Source organism: Eptesicus fuscus, chromosome 20 (assembly GCF_027574615.1).
Source record: "Eptesicus fuscus isolate TK198812 chromosome 20, DD_ASM_mEF_20220401, whole genome shotgun sequence".
NCBI lineage: Eukaryota > Metazoa > Chordata > Mammalia > Chiroptera > Vespertilionidae > Eptesicus > Eptesicus fuscus.
Window position 1 is genome coordinate 49069404 of NC_072492.1, and position 21462 is coordinate 49090865.

The 21462-nt window shown below is 62.6% G+C and overlaps 1 protein-coding gene across 1 annotated transcript; it reads right to left on the minus strand.

Annotated features, from left to right (window-relative positions):
- Positions 1–12128: 12128 nt before the first annotated feature.
- Positions 12129–21462, minus strand: CYGB (cytoglobin). Its single transcript, XM_008155020.3, has 4 exons — positions 21005–21462; positions 16256–16487; positions 15873–16036; positions 12129–13364 (listed from the first exon to the last, which is right to left on the minus strand). The coding sequence occupies exons 1-4, from the start codon at positions 21145–21147 to the stop codon at positions 13325–13327; spliced, it is 579 nt and encodes a 192-aa protein (XP_008153242.1). The 5' UTR covers positions 21148–21462; the 3' UTR covers positions 12129–13324.

Consider the following 21462-nt stretch of genomic DNA (forward strand, 5'->3'; position numbering starts at 1 on the left):
TCGCCCTTCCCTGAAGGAGCAGAGTTTAAAGAAAGATTGGCTCTCGCTGGTTTGGCTCAGTGGATAGAGCATCGGCCTGGGGACTAAAGGGTCCCAGGTTCGATTCCAGCCAAGGGCACATGCCCAGGCTCGATCCCCCCGCCCCAGTAGGAGGCGTGCAGGAGGCAGCCAATCAAGGATTCTTTCTCATCATTGATGTTTCTTTTCTTTTTTTAAAATATATTTTATTGATTTTTTACAGAGAAGAAGGGAGAGGGATAGAGAGTTGGAAACATCGATCAGCTGCCTCCTGCACACCCCCTACTGGTATGTGCCCGCAACCAAGGTACATGCCCTTGACCGGAATCGAACCTGGGACCCTTCAGTCCACAGGCCAACGCTCTATCCACGGAGCCAAACCGGTTAGGGCTCATCATTGATGTTTCTCTCTCCCTCCCTCTCCCTTCCTCTCTGAAATCAATAAAAAAAATAACATATACTTAAAAAATAAGAAAAAAAGAATATTTTTAAAAAATAAAAATAAAGAAAAATTGGGCCTGTGAGGAGGAGGCTGAAGCTGTGGAGACGGTTGGTGGCAGGGGCCACCAAGACCTTCTCGGGTGGGAGGATAATAACTGGAAAGAGGGGGGCTCCTGACTGTGGGGACAGTCCAGAGAAAGCTGCTTCTCCTGCTGCTCCCCACCCCCCAGGCCTCGGGGAGGGCATACACTGGGGGGTGGGCCAGAGGAAATGCAGGGCCCTGGGGTGCAGTGGGGCGCAGGGAACCGGCTCTCTATAGGGAGATGGAAGCCCACAGCCCTGGGCCTTCCCGGATCTGAACGCTGTGATGTGCCATCTCTGTTCATCCGTTCATCCGTGGGCGGCTGCAGGATCAGCATCCCCGCCTCAGGGAAGGGAGCTGAGGCTGAGGGAGATGCAGGGGGAGCAGCTGAGGCCAAGGGAGATGCAGGGGGAGCAGCTGAGCCCAGTCCCTGGCTGCCTTAGACTCCAGCACATGCGCCAGACTGAGCTGTCGGTCCCCAGGCGCCCCGGGGAGGGGAGGGATTCGCGCTGGCCGTCCATGTCCGGGCTTTGTCCCACAGACACGTGGCACCCCGCTCAGCCACGGAGGGGCAGCCTTGGCTGCAACACGAGCCACGGTCCAGCCGGCGGGGAAGGGTGTTAAAGGCACAGGGGTGTAATTTGCGGTGATGTCTCACAGCGGCTAAAGGCAGGGTGGCCACGCTCTCGGTGCTGCGTGGATCCCGTCCAAGAGGCATGAGGTGAGAAGAGCCACGTGTGTGTTCCGTGTCGTTCCATTTACCTGCGTTTAAAGGAACATGCGAATATACGCGGGCAGAGCCACCAAAACTTTCTGGGAGTGTATTTGTGGGGTAACCCTGTATGGGGGGGGTGGTGAGAGGAGGGAGACAGAGCCTTGCCTTTTATTCCACAAAATGTGTGTGTGTTACTTTTATAACTTACAGGAAAACATAGTCTAAACTTTTGTGGTTTGTTGTTGTTGCTTTTTAATATATTTTTATTTATTTCAGAGAGGAAAAGAGAGGGAGAGAGAGATAGAAACATCAATGCTGAAAGAGAATCATTGATTGGCTGCCTCCTGCACGCCCCACACTGGGGATCGAGCCCGCCACCCTGGCATGTGCCCTTGACCCGAATCAAACCTGGGACCCTTCAGTCCGCAGGCCGACGCTCTATCCACTGAGCCAAACCGGCCGGGGCTATTTTTGTGTGTGTTTTTTTTACTATATCTTTATTGATTTCAGAGAGGAAGGGAGAGGGAGAGATAGAAATATCAATGATGAGAGAGAATCACTAATCGGCCGCCTCCTGCACGCCCCCTACGAGGGATTGAACCCGCAACCCAGGCATGTATGTGCCCTTGACCGGAATCGAACCCGTGACTCTTCAGTCCACAGGCCGACATTCTATCCACTGAGCCAAACCGGCTAGGGCTAACCTTCGTTTTGAATGGGCCTAGAGGTGTAGGGAGGATCTTGGCAGGCGGGGCTGAGGAGGGGGGTTGCAGGTGGAAAGAAAAGAACAGAGACTCGGGAGCAAGGAGCGCTGGTTATGGGAGGGCAAGTTCTGGGCCGGGGTTGGCGCATCCCAGGATGTGTTTGTTGGAGGAGGGTGGGCGACAAGCCTGGGAGGCAGGTGGCCTGTGCTGGAGGCCGGAGCTGAGCTATGCGTTCAGGTGTTCCTGTTTTATCCAGTCAACAATGGGGAGTTTTCCGGCCGGGAAGTCGCCCCAACATTTTCCTTTTGTGCCGCCTCTTTGAAAAGGGCTTCCTCAGACCTGTTACACGTTTTAATCTTGACGGCAATTGCCAGGTAGGCAGGGCGGCAGGGAGGGCCTCGCGGATGAGGGAAGGGAGGTTGGGGACGGAAGACCAGACCCTCGGAGCTTTAGCACGAGAAGCCTTTGTCCTTTGTCCGCCCCGCTTGTAGGAAGGCGGGGGAGGCCAGTTCCCCAACACCACACGGCGGTCCCGAGGCCGCCTCGTGACCCTCAGAACAAGAAGATGAGACATCGTGACCCTCGGGAGAAAAGGGAAAAGGGAACTTGAAAACATAAGTTAGCAAAAAAAAAAAAGAGAGAGAGAGAGAGAGAGAGGACTTGGACAACATAACTTCGAAGTAAAATATCAGGGGTCGCGTTGTTAGCTGAGATGTGAGGATTTTGAGCATGTAATGGCTTCCACGGAGCGGAGGGATGCTGACGTTCTTGGCGGGGCTCAGAGAGGTTTAGGGCTGTGCCCGAGGCCACACGTCGGGTGGAGCACAGAGCGGCTGCTGGACCCGAAGCCACACTCTTCCCAGCCATCAGGGACCGGCAGTTTCAGAAGCGTCGGCCTGGCTGTGCTTGGGACACACCGGTTTGGGAGGAGGGGGCTGGGGAGGGGGCGGGGGGACAGTGAAGAGGCTACTTTAAAGGTGCAGGGAATGGACACGGGAGGGGCCGGGGAGCAGAGTGGAGGAAGGCATTCTTGTCTCCCGAATTTGGCCAACACAAGCCCCCAGATGTCCTCTCCGTCCGTGCTCCAGGTGTACCGCCCCTCCCTCACGGGCTCAGGGGCAGAGTCAGGGAAGATTCTGCTTGAGGGGTTTTGGGGAGAAGGGAACAAATATCTTGAGTGTGAGTGTGTGTGTGTGTGTGTGTGTGTGTGTGTGTGTGTGGTGGTGGTGGTGGTGTCAGCAGCTGCTATGGATGATGCGTAGTCGCCACCTAGTGGCTATAAGGGGTACTGCACCAAGGAAGCCTCCCCCAAGAGGAGCAGCACAATTCCTCTTGCTCCCTCTGCCCTCTTCCTCACCAGAAAACCTGGCAGCCCTGCCTGTGGTCACTGGCATGAGGCCCCGGGCTCCTGCGTAAGGGGGCTCGTGAGCGTGAGGTGAGATGGCAAAGCGTATGCGACTCTTGTCCTTGCTATCCGGCCTGCTTTCAGAGCAACGTGCCCAGCTGTGTGGGTGCCCATTGCTCCAAGGCTCGGGGCCCCTGGGAACCGCCTGCGCCCCAGGGAAATCCAGTGTCCAGGCTGATGTGCTCAGCCCCCTGGGGCTCGGGGGACAGGCTTCTCGGCTCTGTCTTCTCCTGTGCCGTCCCCTCCCCCACGGTGGCCTTGAAGTCCCGGCCTCCCTCCCAGCAGCCTGCTCCTCACACGCGTGCTGTTCTCCACCCTTTATCAGCCTTCCTCTGGGTCACCCTGGTCGGAGCCAAGGCTTGGTCATTCCGCCTGGCCATTGGGGATAGACTTGGCATGTTCTTCCAGAGCCCACGTCACCTCCCACTTCCCGGCGGGGCTCATCCTGCAGACCCCAGAGTGCTGCTGCTGCATCTCCCCCGCCCCCCCCCCCCGCCACCGCCCCCCGCCCCCCCCCCGTGCCCTCCCCTCCCCCCTCCCAGGACCCGAGGCCTGGGGGAAAGGGCGCTGGCTTTGGTGGCAAACACTCAGGGATACCCAACTCACCACTAAGGAGCTGTTTGACCTGTGACATTGGCAGTTTACCTCGCCTTGAGGTGTCAAGGTCTCCCTAGGAAGACACCCCACCCCAGAGCCCCACCCAGAAGCCATAAACAAAAGATCAACAGATCTGAAGACCTGAAAGCTGCAACGTCTGTGCCAAAAAGACGCCCAGGACAACGCTAAGCAAAGGAGAGTTCAAAGCCAAGCGAATCTCCAGGGCGTGTCATCAACGGGGTCCTACTTCAATCCACTTCAAAATGACGAGCCAGCCCTGGCCAGCGCGGCTCGGCTGGTTGGAGTGTCGTCCTGTGCACCAAAAGGGTGAGGATTCGGTTCCTGGTTCCTGGTCAGGGCACATACTCAGGTTGTGGGTTCAATCCCGGGCTGGTGCAGGCGGGAATCAACCAGTCCAAGTTTCACTCTCACGTTGATGTTTCTCTCTCCCTCTCCCTTCCACTCTCTCTCTCTCTCTTTTTTTTAAAAGTATGTCCTTGGGTGAGGATAAAGGAAAAAATGACAAAACAATCTAAGAGAAAATTGGATAAAGACTAAGAACAAATAGTTCACAGAAAAATAAGTGCAAACAGCCCCCGGATACAGGAGATGATGAGTATGAAAAAATACAGTAGTTAGGAGCAGGCAATGGACTGGGAGCCCCCGGCCGGGAGGGGCTGAAGGACCAGGGCTCCCTGGTGAAGCGCTGGCTCCGGGTCTGGGTGGGGAAGTGCGTGGGCAGCCGGGACTTCTCGGTGGTGGCAGAGAGCAGGGAGGCCGTGACAGATGGATGGGGTCGTGTCAAAGACACAGGGACCAGCTGGAAAGCACTCCCACTGGCCAAATTGAACAATTTGAGCATCAAAAAGAAAAATGAGCGTAGGTCCTGGAAAAACCTTGCAATCATGAAAAGCCCCATGTTTCTCAGGAACATCCAGAGAAACCCTGGGGACTCCGGGAGCCATTTATTACACCAGACCTTCCTTTGAAAAGTGGTGAATAAAGGGAAAGACGGAAGCACGGATCCTGCCTTTCCAGTGGGAAGTGCCTTTCAAGGGAACCCAGTGGCCCTACTTGGGCCTAAGGCCTCGCGATCACGGAACCGAATCCTTAACCTTCCGGTGTACAGGACGATACTCCAACCACCTGAGCCACACTGGCCAGGGCTACTTTGTAATTTTTAAAATATATATATTTATTGATTTCAGAGAGGAAGGGGGAGAGAGAGAGAGAGAGAGAGAGAGAGAGAGAGAGAAACATCTGTGATGAGAGAGAATCATGGACCGGCGGCCTCCTGCATGCCCCCTACTAGGGATCGAGCCTGCATCCCGGGCATGAGCCTTGACCTCCTGGTTCATTAGGTCGATGCTCAACCACTGGGCCGCACTGGCCAGGCTGTTCTGTCATTTGAAGTTGATTTGTGGGACCTCCTTTTCAGTTTCTAGCGACTGACCTTGGGTTACATTTGCTTCTCTGCTTCACAGAACACGCTGTGTTAGTGACGGCTGCCTAGCGAGCCGCCCCCACACTTGGCCGCTTGAAACAGGCCGTTTGTTTATTATCTCAGTCTCTGTGGGTCAGGGATCCCGCCGGGCTTAGCCGCGTCCATCATCGAGGTGTTGGCTGGGCCTGTGGATGGTTATCTCAAGGCCCAGTTGGGGGAGGGTCCACTCCCAAGTTCATTGGCAGGTTCAATTCCCTGCTGACTCCTGTCCAGAGGCAGGGTCCGCATCGGGGGCTGGGACCTGGAGAGTAGCATAGGGCCCTGCTATTTGTTTAATACATATATATATATATATATATATATATATAGAGAGAGAGAGAGAGAGAGAGAGAGAGAGAGAGTTCAGAGAGGGAGGGAGAGGGAGAGATAGAAACATCATGATGAGAGAGAACCATTGACTGGCTGCCTCCTGCACGTCCCCTACTGGGGATGGAGCCTGCAACCCAGGCGTGTGCCCTTGACGGGAATCGAACCCGGGACCCTTCAGTCTGCAGGCCAATGCTCTATCCACAGAACCAAACCAGCTAGGGCTGTTTAGTACTTTTTAAAAAATTGATTTCAGCCTGGCTGGCGTGGCTCAGTGTTTGAACATTGACCTATAAACCAGGAGGTCAGGGTTCAATTCCCAGTCAGGGCACATGCTTGAGTTGAGGGCTCAGTCCCCAGTGTGGGGCGTGCAGGAGGCAGCCGATCGATGATTCTCTCTCATCATTGATGTTTCTATTGCTCTCCCTCTCCTGTCCTCTCTGAAATCAATAAAATATTTAAAAAAAATAAAAATATATATATATATATATATATATATATATTAATCATGAATTTTGCGGGCATTTTGACTTTTTAAAATACTGCATTAAAACATGATCTCTCTTGCTTCTGGAAGCTTTTGGGGCTCCCTTAAATGTTGCCCCTGAAGCGAGTGCCTCACCGCCCTCACCTGGGCCTGCTCTGACCGGTGAGGCCCGCCCTCAGGGAGAAGATGGCAGATAACCCCAGAGTGCAATGTCAGGGCACAGAGCCATAGGAAACAAACCAGGATAAAGAAAGGGGGACCGGCCCTGACCGGTGTGGCTCAGTGGATAGAGCATTGGCCTGTGGACTCAAGGGTCCCCGGGTTCGATTCCGGTCAAGGGCATGTACCTTGGCTGTGGGCACATCCCCAGTGGGGGGTGTGCAGGAGGCAGCTGATTGATGTTTCTCTCTCATGGATATTTCTAACTCTCTATCCCTCTCCCTTCCTCTCTGTAAAAAATGAATAAAATATATTAAAAAGAAAGAAAGAGCCGAAACCGGTTTGGCTCAGTGGATAGAGCGTCGGTCTGTGAACTGAAAGGTCCCAGGTTCGATTCCGGTCAAGGGCATGTACATTGGTTGCGGGCACGTCCCCAGTGGGGGATGTGCAGGAGGCAGCTGGTCGATGTTTCTCTCTAAACATCGATGTTTCTAGCTCTCTATCCCTCTCCCTTCCTCTCTGTAAAAAATCAATTAAAAAATATTTTTTAAAAAAAAGAAAGAAAGAGGGACGGGCTGCCCTGCTGGACAGGTGGTCAGGGAAGGCTTCTGAGGAGGTGATGTCTGAACAGAGACCTGCGTGAAGGGAGGGAGCCACGAGAGGATGCAGGGGAGGAGCATTTGGGTTACAGGAACAGCCCATGCAAAGGCCCTGGGGCAGGAGGGAGAAGCTGCCTTGAGGAGCAGCCGGGAGGCAGGCGGGGCTGGAGCACAGAGTGAGGGGGAGCAGTGGGAAATGAGGCTGGAGCTATATGCCCTGGTCCAGGCCAGGACTCTGCATTCTGCCTGTGGCCGTGGGAAACGGTGGGTGGAGGCCACGTGACCTGACTCCCTTGTAAAGGCTCCTCCGGGCTGAGTGGGAATGGAACGCGGGGCCTGGAAGCTGCGGGCCGGAGGAGGCGTGGCCGTTGCCTGGGAGAGATGGCGGCCTCCTTCTGGGTCGCTGCAAATTGGGGGTCAGCCAGGAGTCCCCGGGAATGTGTCAGGCCCACACAGAGCCTCCCGGCATCCACTGCTATTGTCCCTGTGTGACCTGGACATCAACCGCGGGCTCCTGCAACCTCCAGGCTCCGTCCTGCAGACCGAGGACTCCTGCTGAAACCAACACGGGCCACAGGACCACGACTTAATGTCAAAGGTGACATCAACGCCGGGTGCAACGTGTGTGTGCACAGGGCCGGGCCGCTAGCATTTCAGCCCAAACCCCGCCGGTGGTTACGGCTGTTGGCGGTGGTTGGGCGGGGGTGGGGGTTGCAGAGGATTTTTATTCCCTCTTCGTGTTTTTCTTTTCCCCTCAGCTTCGCTGCGATGGGCATGTATTGCATTTGCAATCGTGCGGAACCCCTGTGCTGTGTGTAAAGCCGTGTGTAAAAACGTAAAGCGTCACGGCACGTCTCCTGCGGACAAAAGACACCTGGAAGGCAGGCCGCGGGTGACGGGTGACCGGCGGCTTCGCGTCTACATTTTTTGAAAGGCAACGAACACTTTTTGCTTTCGCATCACAGAATTGTTGTTTTTAACAACGAACAGGGTGGCGTGGTCTGTCTGTGGACTTAGACAAGGTCAAGGGCTCCCTTGCCCACCTGCCCTGGGGGGCCCCTCCCCTCCCCCCACACCTGCCCTCCCCCCACACCCTCGTGTCCCTTCCTGGCTGCAGAAAAGCGCTGGAGGGCTGGTTCCTCCGGCCCCTGTGTGCCTAGCTGGGCCCCGGGCAGTCAGCTGCCTCTCCCCCCCATCCCCGCCTCCATGTGGCACCTCCTCTGGAAGACCCAGGGCTAGACCCGCAGTTACTCAGGACACCCCCGCCCCCCTCACCCCCCCCCAACTTGCTGCTCCCCTGCGCCCGAGGGAGGGAGGGACCAGATTCTCTAATGCGACTCAGGCTCCCGATCTCCATGAGGCCTGACTTGGAGTCTGTTCGTGAGCACTGTCCAGTTCTAGCACAACTCCTGCTCCCGCTCTGCGCGTCTAGCTAGAATCCCCACTGGTTGTTTTTTTTTTTTTTTTTTTTTTTTGTAATATACACTTTTATTGATTTCAGAGAGGAAGGAAGAGGGAGGGAGAGACAGAAACAGCAATGATGAGAGTCATGGATCGGCTGCTTCCTGCACTCGCCCCACTGGGGATGGAGCCCGAAACTCAGGCATGTGCCCTGACGGGAAATGGAACCCTGACCTGGTTCATAGGTCAAGGCTCAACCATTGAGCCATGCTGGCTGCACTCCCCCTGGGTTCTTCACCTCCCCATCCCCAGCTGATGTGGGACCCACCCCGGGCCTGCCTTCAGCAAGAACCCTGTTGGGTCGGTTCAAGCAGAACTCATGCCAGGTGTTTCCTCTTAGTAATTCCCCTCCAAACCGCGCCCCGACCCCCACCCCCCGCCCATACCAGCGCCCCAGCTGCATCAGTCCGCCTGCCCACCCTGCGTTCTACGCTGAGCCGGCTCTCTGCGGAGGTCTCTTCCCCGTTGTGATCGTCCTGAGTAAAATGGGCTTTTATGCTTTAACTACTGTGCAGCTTGTTTCTCTTGGACAAAAGCCACCCCGGCAGGCAGGCACTGTTCATGGCACGCTTCTCAGGAATCACCTGCCGTTCCCTTTGCTTAGTGAATCCACTCCCTTTCCCCTCCCCCCACCCCTCAGTGCCCGCACCCACTGGCTTCTCAGGGCATGACCTTGACTTCAGGAGAGGCGGTCAGCAGGTGGCTCCCGGCAGGTCCTCTGTGGCCTCACGGACATGCTCTCCTGGCAGCTTCTAGGGTTCTGCCCACTCCCCCCCCCCCACTCCCCACCCCCGTCCCGTGGAGGGCTCCTCCCTTTACCCCTGACCTCCGGGTCAAGTGCTCCAGGGCCCTGGCCTGCCCACTCTTCTCTTCCCACAGTCTCTGCCCAGGGACCCCGTCCCACCCCCAATGTAAGCCCCAGCTCTGACGGCACCCCATGGGCTTCCCGGGGGCAAAGGGGACCTCGTGATGGTCTCCCGCCCACACCTGCTCTCCCCCAGGCTGTGTCCCCGGAGGACAGGGCCCAGGAGAGCCGACGGAACCGAAACCTGGCAGGCACGCTCAGCTGTCCTCTCTCACCCCCAGCGTCCACCCCACCAAGAAACCGTGTTGGGCCAACTTTAAAAATACATCCTGACTCTACTGCCTCCCACAACCTCCGCTGCTGAGGGAGTCCTGGCCTCCCCACGGCCCCCTGCGGCCGCCGCCCCCGCAGCCACAGAGCCAGGCTAGTCAAGTGGGTAGGTCACCTCTCACCTCTCCCGGGGAGGAGGCCGCAGTGCTCACGAATCAGCATTGTGAACAAGGGCTGTTGTTTGTGCTCAGGAGCCTCCGCGGCTGCCGTGCCCAGCTGAGCTGGCTTTAAGTGTTGACGAGGGCGGCCAGCAGCGGGGCTTGTGGGGTTACACAGAGGGAGGCCTTCCCTTTTTATTAGAGCGCTGATCACATGTTCCCACGCGGCCCAAACACGGAGGACAGTCCCGAAAGCACATGTGTCCTGTTGGCCTTGGGCTCAGCTATGGTGCTGTCTCCTTTCAGGGTTAGGAAGGTCCCGTCGCCCCAGCACTAGCGGAGGCTGCCCGGGTGAAGTTCCCGCCACGGCCAGCAGGGGTCGCGGTGGGACCGCGCGGCCAGGCCCGCCCGGCGGGGAGGCAGCCGCGGACGGCGCACCCCCTTTGCTGGTTGCTGACACCCCACCGCGCACAGCTTGAGCCCGCCAGGGGGAGTGACCCAGTTGCTCAGCTCTTCCGTGACAAGGCCGCCCCTGCGTGCAGAGCGCAAAACAAAACTCCAGACAGGGCGCGCCGCCCCCGCAGCCCCCGGGCCCTGCCCAGCATCAGCAGGGGACCCAGGGTTCCCCCCACCCTTCCCACATCACGCCCAGTGAATCATTAATTGCCAATGTCCTCTCTCTAGAGGGTGGGGAGTGGGGAGAACCGTTCCCAAGGGCGACATTCCCGAATGATTCCGGTTTGGGCTGGTTCGGCGGCCCCTTCGCCACTCGGAAGCCAACTGAAGTGAAATTGGGGAGGGGATCTTTCTCCCCAGGGACCACCTACCCCCCACCCGACTGCGGACGCCCCTCTGTCTGTCGCAGTCCCCGTGGCCTCAGCTCACCTGCCCGGGAGGCCCACGGCCAGGCAGGCCTCCTGGGTTGCCTCCACTTCCCTTTCCCTCACCTCTGCCTCCTGAGATCACCCTGTTCATTCACCTCCCTGCCTCTTTCCTCCTCTGCCCCCCTCTTTCTCTAGACTCCTGGCTCATCTGGCCCAGTCCAACCTTCTCCTCCTTCCATTCCTGCCTCCGATGGCCGGACCTTCCCTCTCCTGAGCACCCCGGCCCCCAGCCCTGGGGCACCCACCCTCCTCCTCCTCCTGGCACCTGCCCTGCACGGCAGGCCTCATGTTCACTCCCACTTCCGTTCTTAAAATTTTCCATGGACTTTTAGAGAACGTGGAAGGGCGGGGGAGAGACAGAGAGAAACATGGATGTGAGAGGGACACATGGATGGGTTGCCTCCTGCATGAGTCCCCACCAGGGTCGGGGATCGAGCCTGCCCTTGACCCCCTGACCAGAATCAAACCCGGGACCCTCAGTCCCTGGGCTGATGCTCTACTCCGAGGCAAACCAGCCGGGGCCACTCCTTTCCAGCAGAGGTGACTGTGGCCGGCTCAGAGCGGGAGTGATGCGCCCAAAGGCACGCGGCACCGGGAGGCCGTCGGACTCGGGCCCGGCCCGCGGCCCGCCCTGGCAGGGATTTGCCCACGCGGTCCTGTCCACTCGGCACTCGCGTCCCAGTTCGCACAGCTCACGCCTGGCCCGAGCACTGCTTTTGCTTTCTAAGAGCGGCATTTGTTTATTCTCTGGATTCCCATCGCGTGCCTCCGCCGTGCCGGGCCCAGGAGCCGGAGGCGGGGCCTGCGTGCCCGGAGTTCGCGGCTGCTCTGGGAGACCGCGTTTTCCTGTGTGTCCGCTGCATCTTCCCAGGCAGCCAGGAGCCCTCCCGAGGGGCAGAGGCTGCTTCCTGCCTCGCCTGCAGCCCCCCAGGGGGGGTGACCTCCTGGTCCCTCCTCTGGGAGTTGATCCTGCTGTTGCCTCCATCCTGTGTGGGGGCTGGACGGACGGGCCTGGCCCAGGCTGTGGGGTGCAGGACAGACGGCTTGGGAAGGGGGTCTGGGAGCTGAGAGCTCGGGGAAGGTGCTGGGATTTGAGACTAAGAGCACATGTCCTTTCCCAGCACCCACAGCGGACCCCCCGCATGTAACCTGGGCGGCAGGCCAGGCGTTGGCCCGAGCCCCCCCTGGAAGACAGAGGCCTCGCTAGGACCCTGGGACCGGCTGGGTCCTTCCTCCTGAACGTCTCCGCCTGGACTCCTCCCTCCCTTATCCCACTCTCACCGGGGAGGTTGCCAGAACAAAAGATGAGAGCCCCCCGACTTCAATAACAAGCACAGACACCCTTCCCACCCCCACCCCCCCAAAACCCAGCTTCCAGTCTCCAGCCCGGGGGACCCCAACTCCCAGGGTCCACGACCAGCCAAGGCAGACACCCGGGTTGGGTGGCAGGGAGAAAGGGAGGCTGGGGGCAGGGGGGTGGGGGTGGGGGGGAGGCCGAGGGCGAGGCAGATGGCAGGAAGCGCGAGGAGCAGACACAGGAAGAGGAGTCTGTTTAATGACACGCTGGGTCTGGTTACAAACATCAGAAACTACAAAAGGAGGACAGGCAGTCACACGGATGGGACAGGAGGGGACACGGCACAACAGTCACAGCAGCAGAACATCCTGAGGACGGCGACACACGTGACCAAGGGGCGCACACGGGGGTGTCCCCGCGGCTCTGACCCAGATGGAGGGACAGGACCGCCTGCCAGCCAGCAGCCGGGAGGGGGGGGGGGACGGGAGGCCCCGGCCTCTGAGCTCCAGGAGGAGATGGAGGCAGCTGGTCCCGTCCCATCGCCCCTCCTCCCGCCGGGGCTGGGCTGTCTTCGTGACCAAGGCAGATGGGCTCTCCCTCCGCCCCTCCTCCAGCACAGGCGTCCTGTCCTTGAACTCCCGGCCCCCTGCCTGCCCTTGACCGTGAGGGAGCAGGGCAGGGAGCCGCACACATCCTTTTGTGTGGGGTGAAAGTGGGGAGAGCCAAATCCTTCCTGTACGGATGTGGGAGCTGGTCCCAGAATGGGCTGCGTCACCCCAACCCTGCCCACGCAGGCCCTTGGGTCACCCCAACGCCGCCCACAGGCCCAGGTCCTCTCTGTGCTGATGCGGGACCCCCATCTCTGCCAGAACACTCTGTCCTCTGCCCAGAACCATGTGCAGGGCCCCTCCCTGCCCCACGCACAGGGGAGCGGATCCGAGGCCCCCCGCGGGTACACAGTATAGATGTGAATGTATATATATCTTTATATAGGCTGCATATAGAATATATCGTATATATGGTAGATACGTGTGCGTGATATTCTAGAGGCGACGCGAGACCTGCATGCTGGCCGGGCAGATAGAAACGGGGCTGGCGCGGCCCGCGGCGACTCGCAGACCCGCCCGATTCCTGCCAGCTGCTCAGCTCGGTCTCTCACGGTAAGTAGAAAAGCTAAGAAGAGGGGGCCCGGCTCTTCCAGGAGGAAGGTGTCCCCCACCCCACAGGCCACCGGCCGCCGCGGGGTCAGCATCCAGCGCCACCTCCCGGCGGCTCCAGGGGCCGCGGCCCAGGCAGAGGCCTCTTTCCGGGAAGACGCGTCGGGGGTTCCTCCGGCTCCCTTGGCACCCAGCGATGGAGGGTCAAGGAGGGTCTTCAGAACTCGGCCTTCTGCTCCAGGTGCTGCCAGGGAGGGGGGAGGGCAGCAGGGGCCCTACGGCCCCGACGAGGGAGAAGGCAGCGTGGCCGGGGGGCTGTGGACGAGAGATGGAGCAACAGGTCACAGGGGGCACAGACTGGGACCAGGGGACAGGAATCGGGGGGCATGAGGCAGGGCACTACCTGCCGAGACCCCGCATGGCACAGGGGACAGCAGCCCAGGGTGCCCACGGAGGGGACCTGGCCTCAGGCAGGTCAGTGGGTCACCCGCACCCCAGACCTTGTTCTCTACCGCGGACACGTCTGCTCGCCGCGCTCCGCGGAATCGAGGGGCATTAACTGTGGGCACGTGTCTCCCCAGCTGCCAAGAGCCACGCACACGGGAGCTCTCTCTCCGCTGTGGATGGAGACGTGTGTGCACGCTTGGCCCGCCTGCGTCCCCGCGGACCCCCCAAAGGCAGTCTCTGTACGCACGGCCCTTTGCGCTCGGCACCACGCCCCCCGCCTCCGCACCCACAAACACGCACCCACGCCCTCAAGCAGAGACAGCTCAGTAAACAGTGGCGTCTGGCCCACCCCGGCCCTGATAAGAGGAGCTGGACGGAGGCCTTCCTCCCACAACGGCTGTCACTCCCGCCCAGCTCCCAGCTCCCAGCTCGGAACGCCTGGGGCCTCGGCAGAGGCAGGGGGCTGGCGGGGGGGACCATCCCCGTGACGGCCCAGCTGGGGAGAGGGGTACCCCCACTGTGAGGTGGCCGGCCCAGGTGGGAGCAGGGCCCGGCCACTCTCCCCAGACGCCGTCTCCACGGAGACGCAGGGGCGGATGAGGAGATCCGATGGTTTCCTAATTCTCGGGGTCTGGGGAGATGTAAGTCCCCGGGGTCCAGCTGGGGCAAGAAGGGGGCGGGGCGGGGCTTGGTGTCGGGAAGCGGGTCCACGTGTTTCTGATTCACGGGCTGCGCTGGCCAGCTCGCGCTGCGGTCCCTGCAGGCCCCTGTGAAAAAGGCCTTTTCTAGAAGCAGGAAGTCTCGTCCCCTGGCTGTAAACAAGCCGTCGTTGGCGGCCTGGGGAGAGGGTGGGAGGGCAAGTCCCCCCCCCCGCCCGCCCCCACTGGCCCTCCTGCCCCTCTGGCTCCCCAGCAGGTCCCCTGGCCCTGCCAGCTCCTCCCCGGCAGGGGCAGGTAACCCTCTGCCTCCCATCCTCCCGGGTCTGGGGCGGAGCAGGGCCAGCTGCGCACACCTGGAGCGGCTGCCGGGCTGCAGCCAGCAGTTCCTGAGAGCGGAGGACGGCGCTCCCCTGTGGGGGCTGGGGGGGCTGGGGGGGCGATGGGGGCGGGGAAGGGAGAGGAGAGGCCGGGCCAGTGTGCTCAGGGGACGGATGGATGGACGGTCAGGAGGCCTGGCCTCCCAAGGCTGCCCTGGGGACCTTCCCTCGGAGCTGCGCCCACGGCCCACCCGGAGGCCTGTGAGCACGAAGCCAAGGCCCCGGGCCAGCTGGGAGCCGGGAGGGGCCGCCGCCGGGTCCCTGGGAAACCGCGGGGAATGTTTCTCTACAGCGCGTGTCCTGAGCGGCTGGCTGACCCCGCTTCCCGTTCCCGCCTCTGCTCCTGCCTCCGCCTCGCACTGAGCTCGGAGCCAGCCGCCCCTGGGGGCCCAGGGAGGCCGCAGCGTTCCCAGCCGCCACGTCGGGGGCCAGCCCTCCCCTCGCGCTCCGCGTCAGCTGGCCACCCTCTTGGAGCCACCTCCGGCCCTCACCCCAGAACTGGGAACGGGTCCCGGGGTCAGCCCAGAAGTAAACACCCCGCGGTGTGCGTGAGAGGGACACCCCGCGGCCTCCGGCGGGGCTGGCGTGTGCACGTCCTCGTGACCGGCCTCCCCCGCCCTGCGGAGGCCGAGGTGGGAGCGGTGGCCCGGCCGCAGGTGAAAACAGCCCCATGTGACGGTGCCCAGGGAGGGACCCAGCCCCATGTGACCGGTGCCCAGGGAGGGACCGCAGGAAGTGACTGCGGCCTCTGGGCCTGTAAGCCAGCCTCCCCGCCGGAGCCTCTGCCCTCCCCGCCTAGGGGCTCTGCCCTCCCCGCCTAGGGGCTCTGCCCTCCCCGCCTAGGGGCTCTGCCCTCCCCGCCTAGGGGCTCTGCCCTCCCTGCCTAGGGGCTCTGCCCTCCCCGCCTAGGGGCTCTGCCCTCCCCGCCTAGGGGCTCTGCCCTCCCCGCCTAGGGGCTCTGCCCTCCCCGCCTAGGGGCTCTGCCCTCCCCGCCTAGGGGCTCTGCCCTCCCCGCCTAGGAGCTCTGCCCTCCCCGCCTAGGGGCTCTGCCCTCCCCGCCTAGGGGCTCTGCCCTCCCCGCCTAGGGGCTCTGCCCTCCCCGCCTAGGGGCTCTGCCCTCCCTGCCTAGGGGCCTCGGTGCTCTGAGAAGGCCCCGCTCTGGGCTGGGGGTCTGATGGGGGCTCACGCAGGCGGGCGGGCGGGCGTAGGGGCCCAGGCTGGTGCAGCCTTTCCGCTGCGTCTGCTCCCAGACCCGCCTCCTGGCAGGGCTCCTGCCCAGGTCAGCCCTGGGCCCGGGGGACGGAGACCAGGGCTCCCGGCCCACCCTCACCCCTCCTCACGTGGTGGCGTTGGGGACCTGCTGTACCCAGCCCACGTCCTTGTAGGCCGCGGTCACGTGGCTGTAGATGAGGCCGCGCAGCTTGGCCCAGGCTCTCTGCGTCTCGGGCGGGAAGTCATTGGCAAATTCCTCGGCGATCACCTCCAGAATGACCCCCGAGAGGATCTGAGGGCGGAGGAGGAGGGGCGGCGTCAACGCCTGACCGCCCTGCCCCCCACGCCCCCGGCACCCACTATCCGGCCCCTCCATGCTGCTGGCCCTCCCTGTCCCAGCCCGGCCGGGGGAGGGCTGGGTGGCCCCGTGGTCACTCCGCTGTCCGGTGAGCCCCCCCCCCCCCCCCCAGCCTGCAGGCGGCCCAGGAGCAGGCGAGTGGGGGTGACACACCTTGAAGTACACGGGCTCCACCTTGTGCTTGAGGGCGTGGGCTTTGCCCACCAGGGCGAGCACAGAGGACACCTTCTCGGGGTCGTGCAGGTTCTCCACCACGGAGTTGAGGGCCCCCATGACCCGGCAGGCGTGCTTCCGCAGCTGGGGGCTGCGCTCCATCTCCAGCGGCTCCTCCATGTGCTGGAACTGGCTGAAGTACTGCTTGGCCGACGGGAAGTTCACGAAGAACCTGGGGGGCGGGGGAGGGGGCGATGAGGCAGGGGCTGCTTCGGGCCCCACCCTCGGGTGGCCAGGACATGGGGGTGTGGGCCAGGAGAGGCAGGGCCCACGCCCATCCGTTTTCAGCACCCTGTGAGCTGTCCCTCAAACAGACCTCCTGTGCCGAGCGGGCCACATGCGGCCCTCTCCCCGATCCGGCCATTTCTGTGGGCCAGACTCAGCCTCACCCCAGGCCTCTGCCTTCCTTGCTTCTCGCCTCCTTTCCAAGCCCTCACTCCCCGCAGGCCCCCAACGCGGCTGCGAGATGAGAGCTTTATCTTTCTCTCTCAGGAATCCCCGGCCAGTGTGGCCTGGGCCCGTTATGTAGCCTTTTCGAGCCTCAGTGTCCTCATCTGTGAAATGGCACCGTGGTTCCTATCTCGTACGTGAGCTGTTGTGAGATGGACTGAGACCCTAGACCTGTGTGTGGAGTCCTCACAGCGTGGACGCGGGGCTCGGGAGCCGGCCGTCGGGCTGCTAGAGTGGGAGCACCCTTTGTGGCTGGCTGCCCCCCGCCGGCCTCCCAGCCGACGGGACAGCCAGACTCATCCTTCTTCACCCGCCTCCCAGCCGCAGTGACCGAGGCCGGTGGACTTACCCACAGAGAGCCGCTGAGCCCCCTGCCTGGCGCGGCCCCGGGTGCCTTCGCGCCCCTCCCCGGAGCCTGCGCGCTGCAGCACCGGGTCTTTCTCCAGCCCCTCCCATGCTGTGTGCATGTGTGTGTGCATGCGTGTGCGCGCATGTGTGTGCATGTGTGTGCGTGCATGTGCGTATGTGCACGTGTGAGTTAGTGTGCATGTTTGTGTGAGTGCGTATGTGCACGTGTATGTGCACGTGTATGTGCATGTGTGTGTGTGGAATGCTCACTCTCATCACATCACTCTCAGGCTCCGACACCGTCAGTGGCTCCCACTGTTTACCTCCTTAACCTGGCGTCCCAGCCTTCTTCCGGACGCCCACCCACAGACCTGCCCACACCCACGCCTCCAGCCTCGGGCCGCACTCCTGCACTCCGGCATCCCCCTCCAGCCCGCAGCTCCCCTGGCGGTTGGTTGGCTGAAGTCCTGGGGCGCCCGCCTTCCCCTCCACCCAGTGGAATGCCTCCCCCAGCCCCCGGCTGGCCCGGCGCCCCTGCCTCCCCGCACGGCCATGAGTGGGCTCCCGGCCACCTTTTACTGGGTCCACAGCCCGAGGGCAGAGCTGGGTCTCAGGCGCCCTCTGGCTCATCCCGGGCCCCGGGCCCTGCCGTCTGACGCTGACAGCGGGGCTGGACGCCATGGAGGCGCACACACAGACTCCGTGGGCATGTAGGCCTAACCGAAGCCTCGGAAGACGCACGGATGTCTCGGACCTGCTTCCCCAGGCCGTTTCCTACTCTGGAGCGGCCCTCTGTGAGCAGAGAGCTGATCATCTGCCCAAACGGCCCTCAGGCCAGAGGTGGCCTCAGACCCGAGAGCTGGAACAGAGGCCGAGGGGGCGCTGGCCCCGCGTTCGGGGGTGACAGCACAGGCCCAGGTGGAGACTGGGGGGAGCCCCTCTCCGAGGCCAAGCGTGACCTTGGGCAAAGGATTCACCACCTCCTGTCTGCAAAAGTGCGAGGGGTCCCTTCCGCCCAGCACTCGCCACTTCACAGACAGGCCGGTGAGGACGGCGGAGGTGATGAGTCTCAAAACAGAAGCACAAATGTGAAGACCCGGCCCTTACCTGGGGCTGCGGGCTCTGGGGAGAGACTGCAGTGAAAAGAGTGGTTTCTATTGACCGGGGGCGGGGGGGGGGGGGACGACGAAGGGTGCGGGGAGGGGCACAATGTGCACAGCCTCTCCGCCTGTTCTCTCCGTTAATTCCCACGACCGAGCAGTTAAGCCCCCGCTCTGACAGTTCCCGCTTGGCAGTGTGGTGGTGGGGGGGGGGGCCTGGGACCAGGTCAGTGTCCTGCCTCGGCACCAGGTGATGGCCCTGAGGGATGACAGTCCAGGGAGCCCCTCTTCTGTGCACGGGGAGTCCAGGGCCGTGTGCCCTGCTCCTCCGTCCTGGCTTTGCTCCTGGCTCCTAGTGTTTACTCCTAACACCCCGCCCCCCAATCCGGGCTGGGGCCGCCCGGAGAAGCCCCCGCAGCCGGCCTTGGGGAGCTTCTCTGCTCCAGAGGCATCCAGGCTTCCGGAAGAGCCTGCCACGGGCTTGTCTGTGTGTGAGGGGGAAGCGCAGTTACCACCCAGAGCCTGGGTGTTCCCTCTCCATCTCCCCTGCAGGGAGTGGGGCTGTGGGGGCTGCTCAGACCCCCAGCTGCCCTCCACTGCCACAGGCACTGTGGCTGCTAACTCCTGGGGCGGGGGGTCAGGGGTTCCCCTGCCTCAGCCCAGTGGGGAGGGAGCGGGGAGGAGTGATGGTCCCAGGGCCAGCGTCTCCGGCTCCCTGGGCCTGTCGTGGGGAGGGGCTGTGACAAACCTGAGGCCACAGGGCCGGAGGGGCTGCTTTGGGACACTTGAGAAGCTTACCCCAGCCTTGCCCTTATCCCCCTAGAGCACCCCATGGGCCAGGTCCCGGGGAGAGAGCGGGAGGACGGGAGGGAAAAAGGCCGGTGGGGCTGGGGCTGGGGCTGGCAGGGAGGGGCTGGGCCCGGTTCTCCAGGCTGGGCCGGCTGGACCCTGCTCAGCACAGAGTGGGGTCAGGGGAGTGCCCCCTGGGGTTGCGGGCAGGTCAGACCTCGCTGCTGTCTCGGGCCTTCTCAGACCAAGGGTGAGCCCGTCTCAGTGCTGAGCGCTCTGGTCAACACCACCCGCAGCCCAGCCCCGGGCCCCTGTGAGGGTCAGGACCCGTGCACGCACGAGGGGTGCCGAGGAGGGAAGGAACCTCTCCCAGAGCTCAGAGACAGCTCAGCCCTCAGGGTCAGCTCCTTCCTCTGTGCGCCCCCATTCCCGGAGGGGCTGGGGGGGGGGACCCGGGAGCCACATCTTGGACACGTCCCCAAGGCCTGTCCTGGGGACTGTCTCATTTCCTCCTGGTGACCCCTGGGTGCACCCTAGCATCCTGAGGTGGGGGTGGGGGGTGGTGGAGGGGGTGCTTGCGCAGGGCTGAGAGCGGCCCTCCAGGGAGGCAGCTGGCTCTGGCACGGCTGGGACTCCTCTGCCCACGGTGTGTCTGTGTGGGTGCTCCCACGTGTGGATCTGCGCCTCCAAATGCCTGAGGCTTCGGGATCTGAACCCCCTCTTAGCTTCCCCACCAGCCCTGTCCCCACCACCCCCGGGAGCTGCCGAAACAGCTGCCCCTGCTCAGGAAGCCTCCTCCAACTCCCCAAGAGTGGTTCTTGTTCTCTTTCCTCCCAAATGTTTCCTCGTTGGAATCGGGGGCATCAGTACAGAGCTGGGCAGGTCCCAGGCTGGGGGGAGGCAGAGGGAGGGGGCAGGGAGAGGCGGGGGGGGGGGAGCCAGACCCTGGCCAGGACTGGCAGCTGGACGGACGGACAGGCGTGCACCCCAGAGTCCTTTCTCCAGCGAGGTCCCCATCTTCAGGGGTGTGACGGCCCTGCTCTGCCCCCCACTGCAGAGCTCCCCTCTGCCAGGGGCAGGGGACAGCTCCTCTCTGCCGGCACCCCAGGGCCCCGCACTTGTGGGAAGTGAGCACCGATCTGTAGCTACAGTCAGCCAGCGGCGTGTGGGGCTTGGGGACACTTTCTCTATAGGAATGGTGTAAGCTCCGGCATGTGTGGGTGAAGAATAGTATCACTGTGTGTGTGGGGGGGGGCGGGGGAGGCCGAGGGGTCCCTCCGCCCACCTGGTGCCCTAATGACCCCTGAGCTCAAGACACATGGCCTCGCGCACCCAGGTGGCGGGTTCAGGGTGCGGCCTGTCTCCTGTCGCTGCTCCCCTTCCCTCCACAGGAACTCGCAGGGACAGTGTCCAGGGGGACGTCTGGCTCACCTGCGCCTCGCCTGGGACTCCCCGCGGCCGCTCCCAGGGCGGGGAGGCAGGGGGCCTGCGGGCTCCGGCCTCCGTTCCTTCCGGCCGCTATCCTCTTGCCCTTTGCTCTGTCCTTCCAAGAGGCTTTACAGTCTTTCAAGGGGATGAGCTGGCGAGAGTGCTCTGCTCCTCCTTGTCCCCTCACGGGCTGAGCCTCAGTTTTCCCTTCTCTAAAATGGGGAGCCCCACTCTAGCACCCCTTTGAGGGGTGAGTGAAAGGTGTCCGTAGCAGCTCAGCTGGGTGGCTGGGGTCGCTGGTGAGGAAGGCAGGCCTGGCTGAGTTCCCAGGGCAGGAGGAGGGGGGCGGAGGTGTCCTCCTTCATCGGGGTCCTAGTTCCTGGGGAGCCCCGCGCCCAGAGCCAGGGAGGCTCCGTGAGAGCTCTGCCCACCCAAGGCGCCCCGCGCTGCTCGGACCCGCCGCCGGCCTGGCCCCAGTCGCATCTGGGGAGCTCGGACCCGGGCCGAGCCCGCCCTGCCCGAAGCCTCTGCCGCCCTCCCTCCCCCGGGCCCGGCTGGGCTGGGCGACACCTACCGCACCAGGATGGCCACCCCCACGTCCTCGCAGTTGGCGTAGAGCCGGGCCCACGTCGCCTGCACCGCCTTCCTCTCCGCCTCGGAGAGCTCCTCGCCGCGCTCCCTGCGCTCGATCTCCATCTCGCCCGGCACTTTCTCCATGAGCAGCACCGAGCCCGGCCCGGCTTCGCTCGGCGGGCGGCGGGGGGCGCGGGGAGCCGGGGCGGCTGCGTGCGCGGCGGGCGGCGAGGGGAGAGCGCGCCGGAGGGAGGGAGCGTGTCTGTCTGTGCGCGCCGCGCGCGTGTGTGCGTGCGTGTGTGTGTGTGCGCGCGTGTGTGTGTCTGCGCGCGTGTGTCTGCGCGCTGGGTATATGTGCGGGGGGCGGGGGACCGCGAGCGGGGGGCGGGGATGTGGTCTGATGGGAAAATGTTGAAAACACAAATCCGCTCCAAACCCCCAACCCCGCGTCCCCGAGCC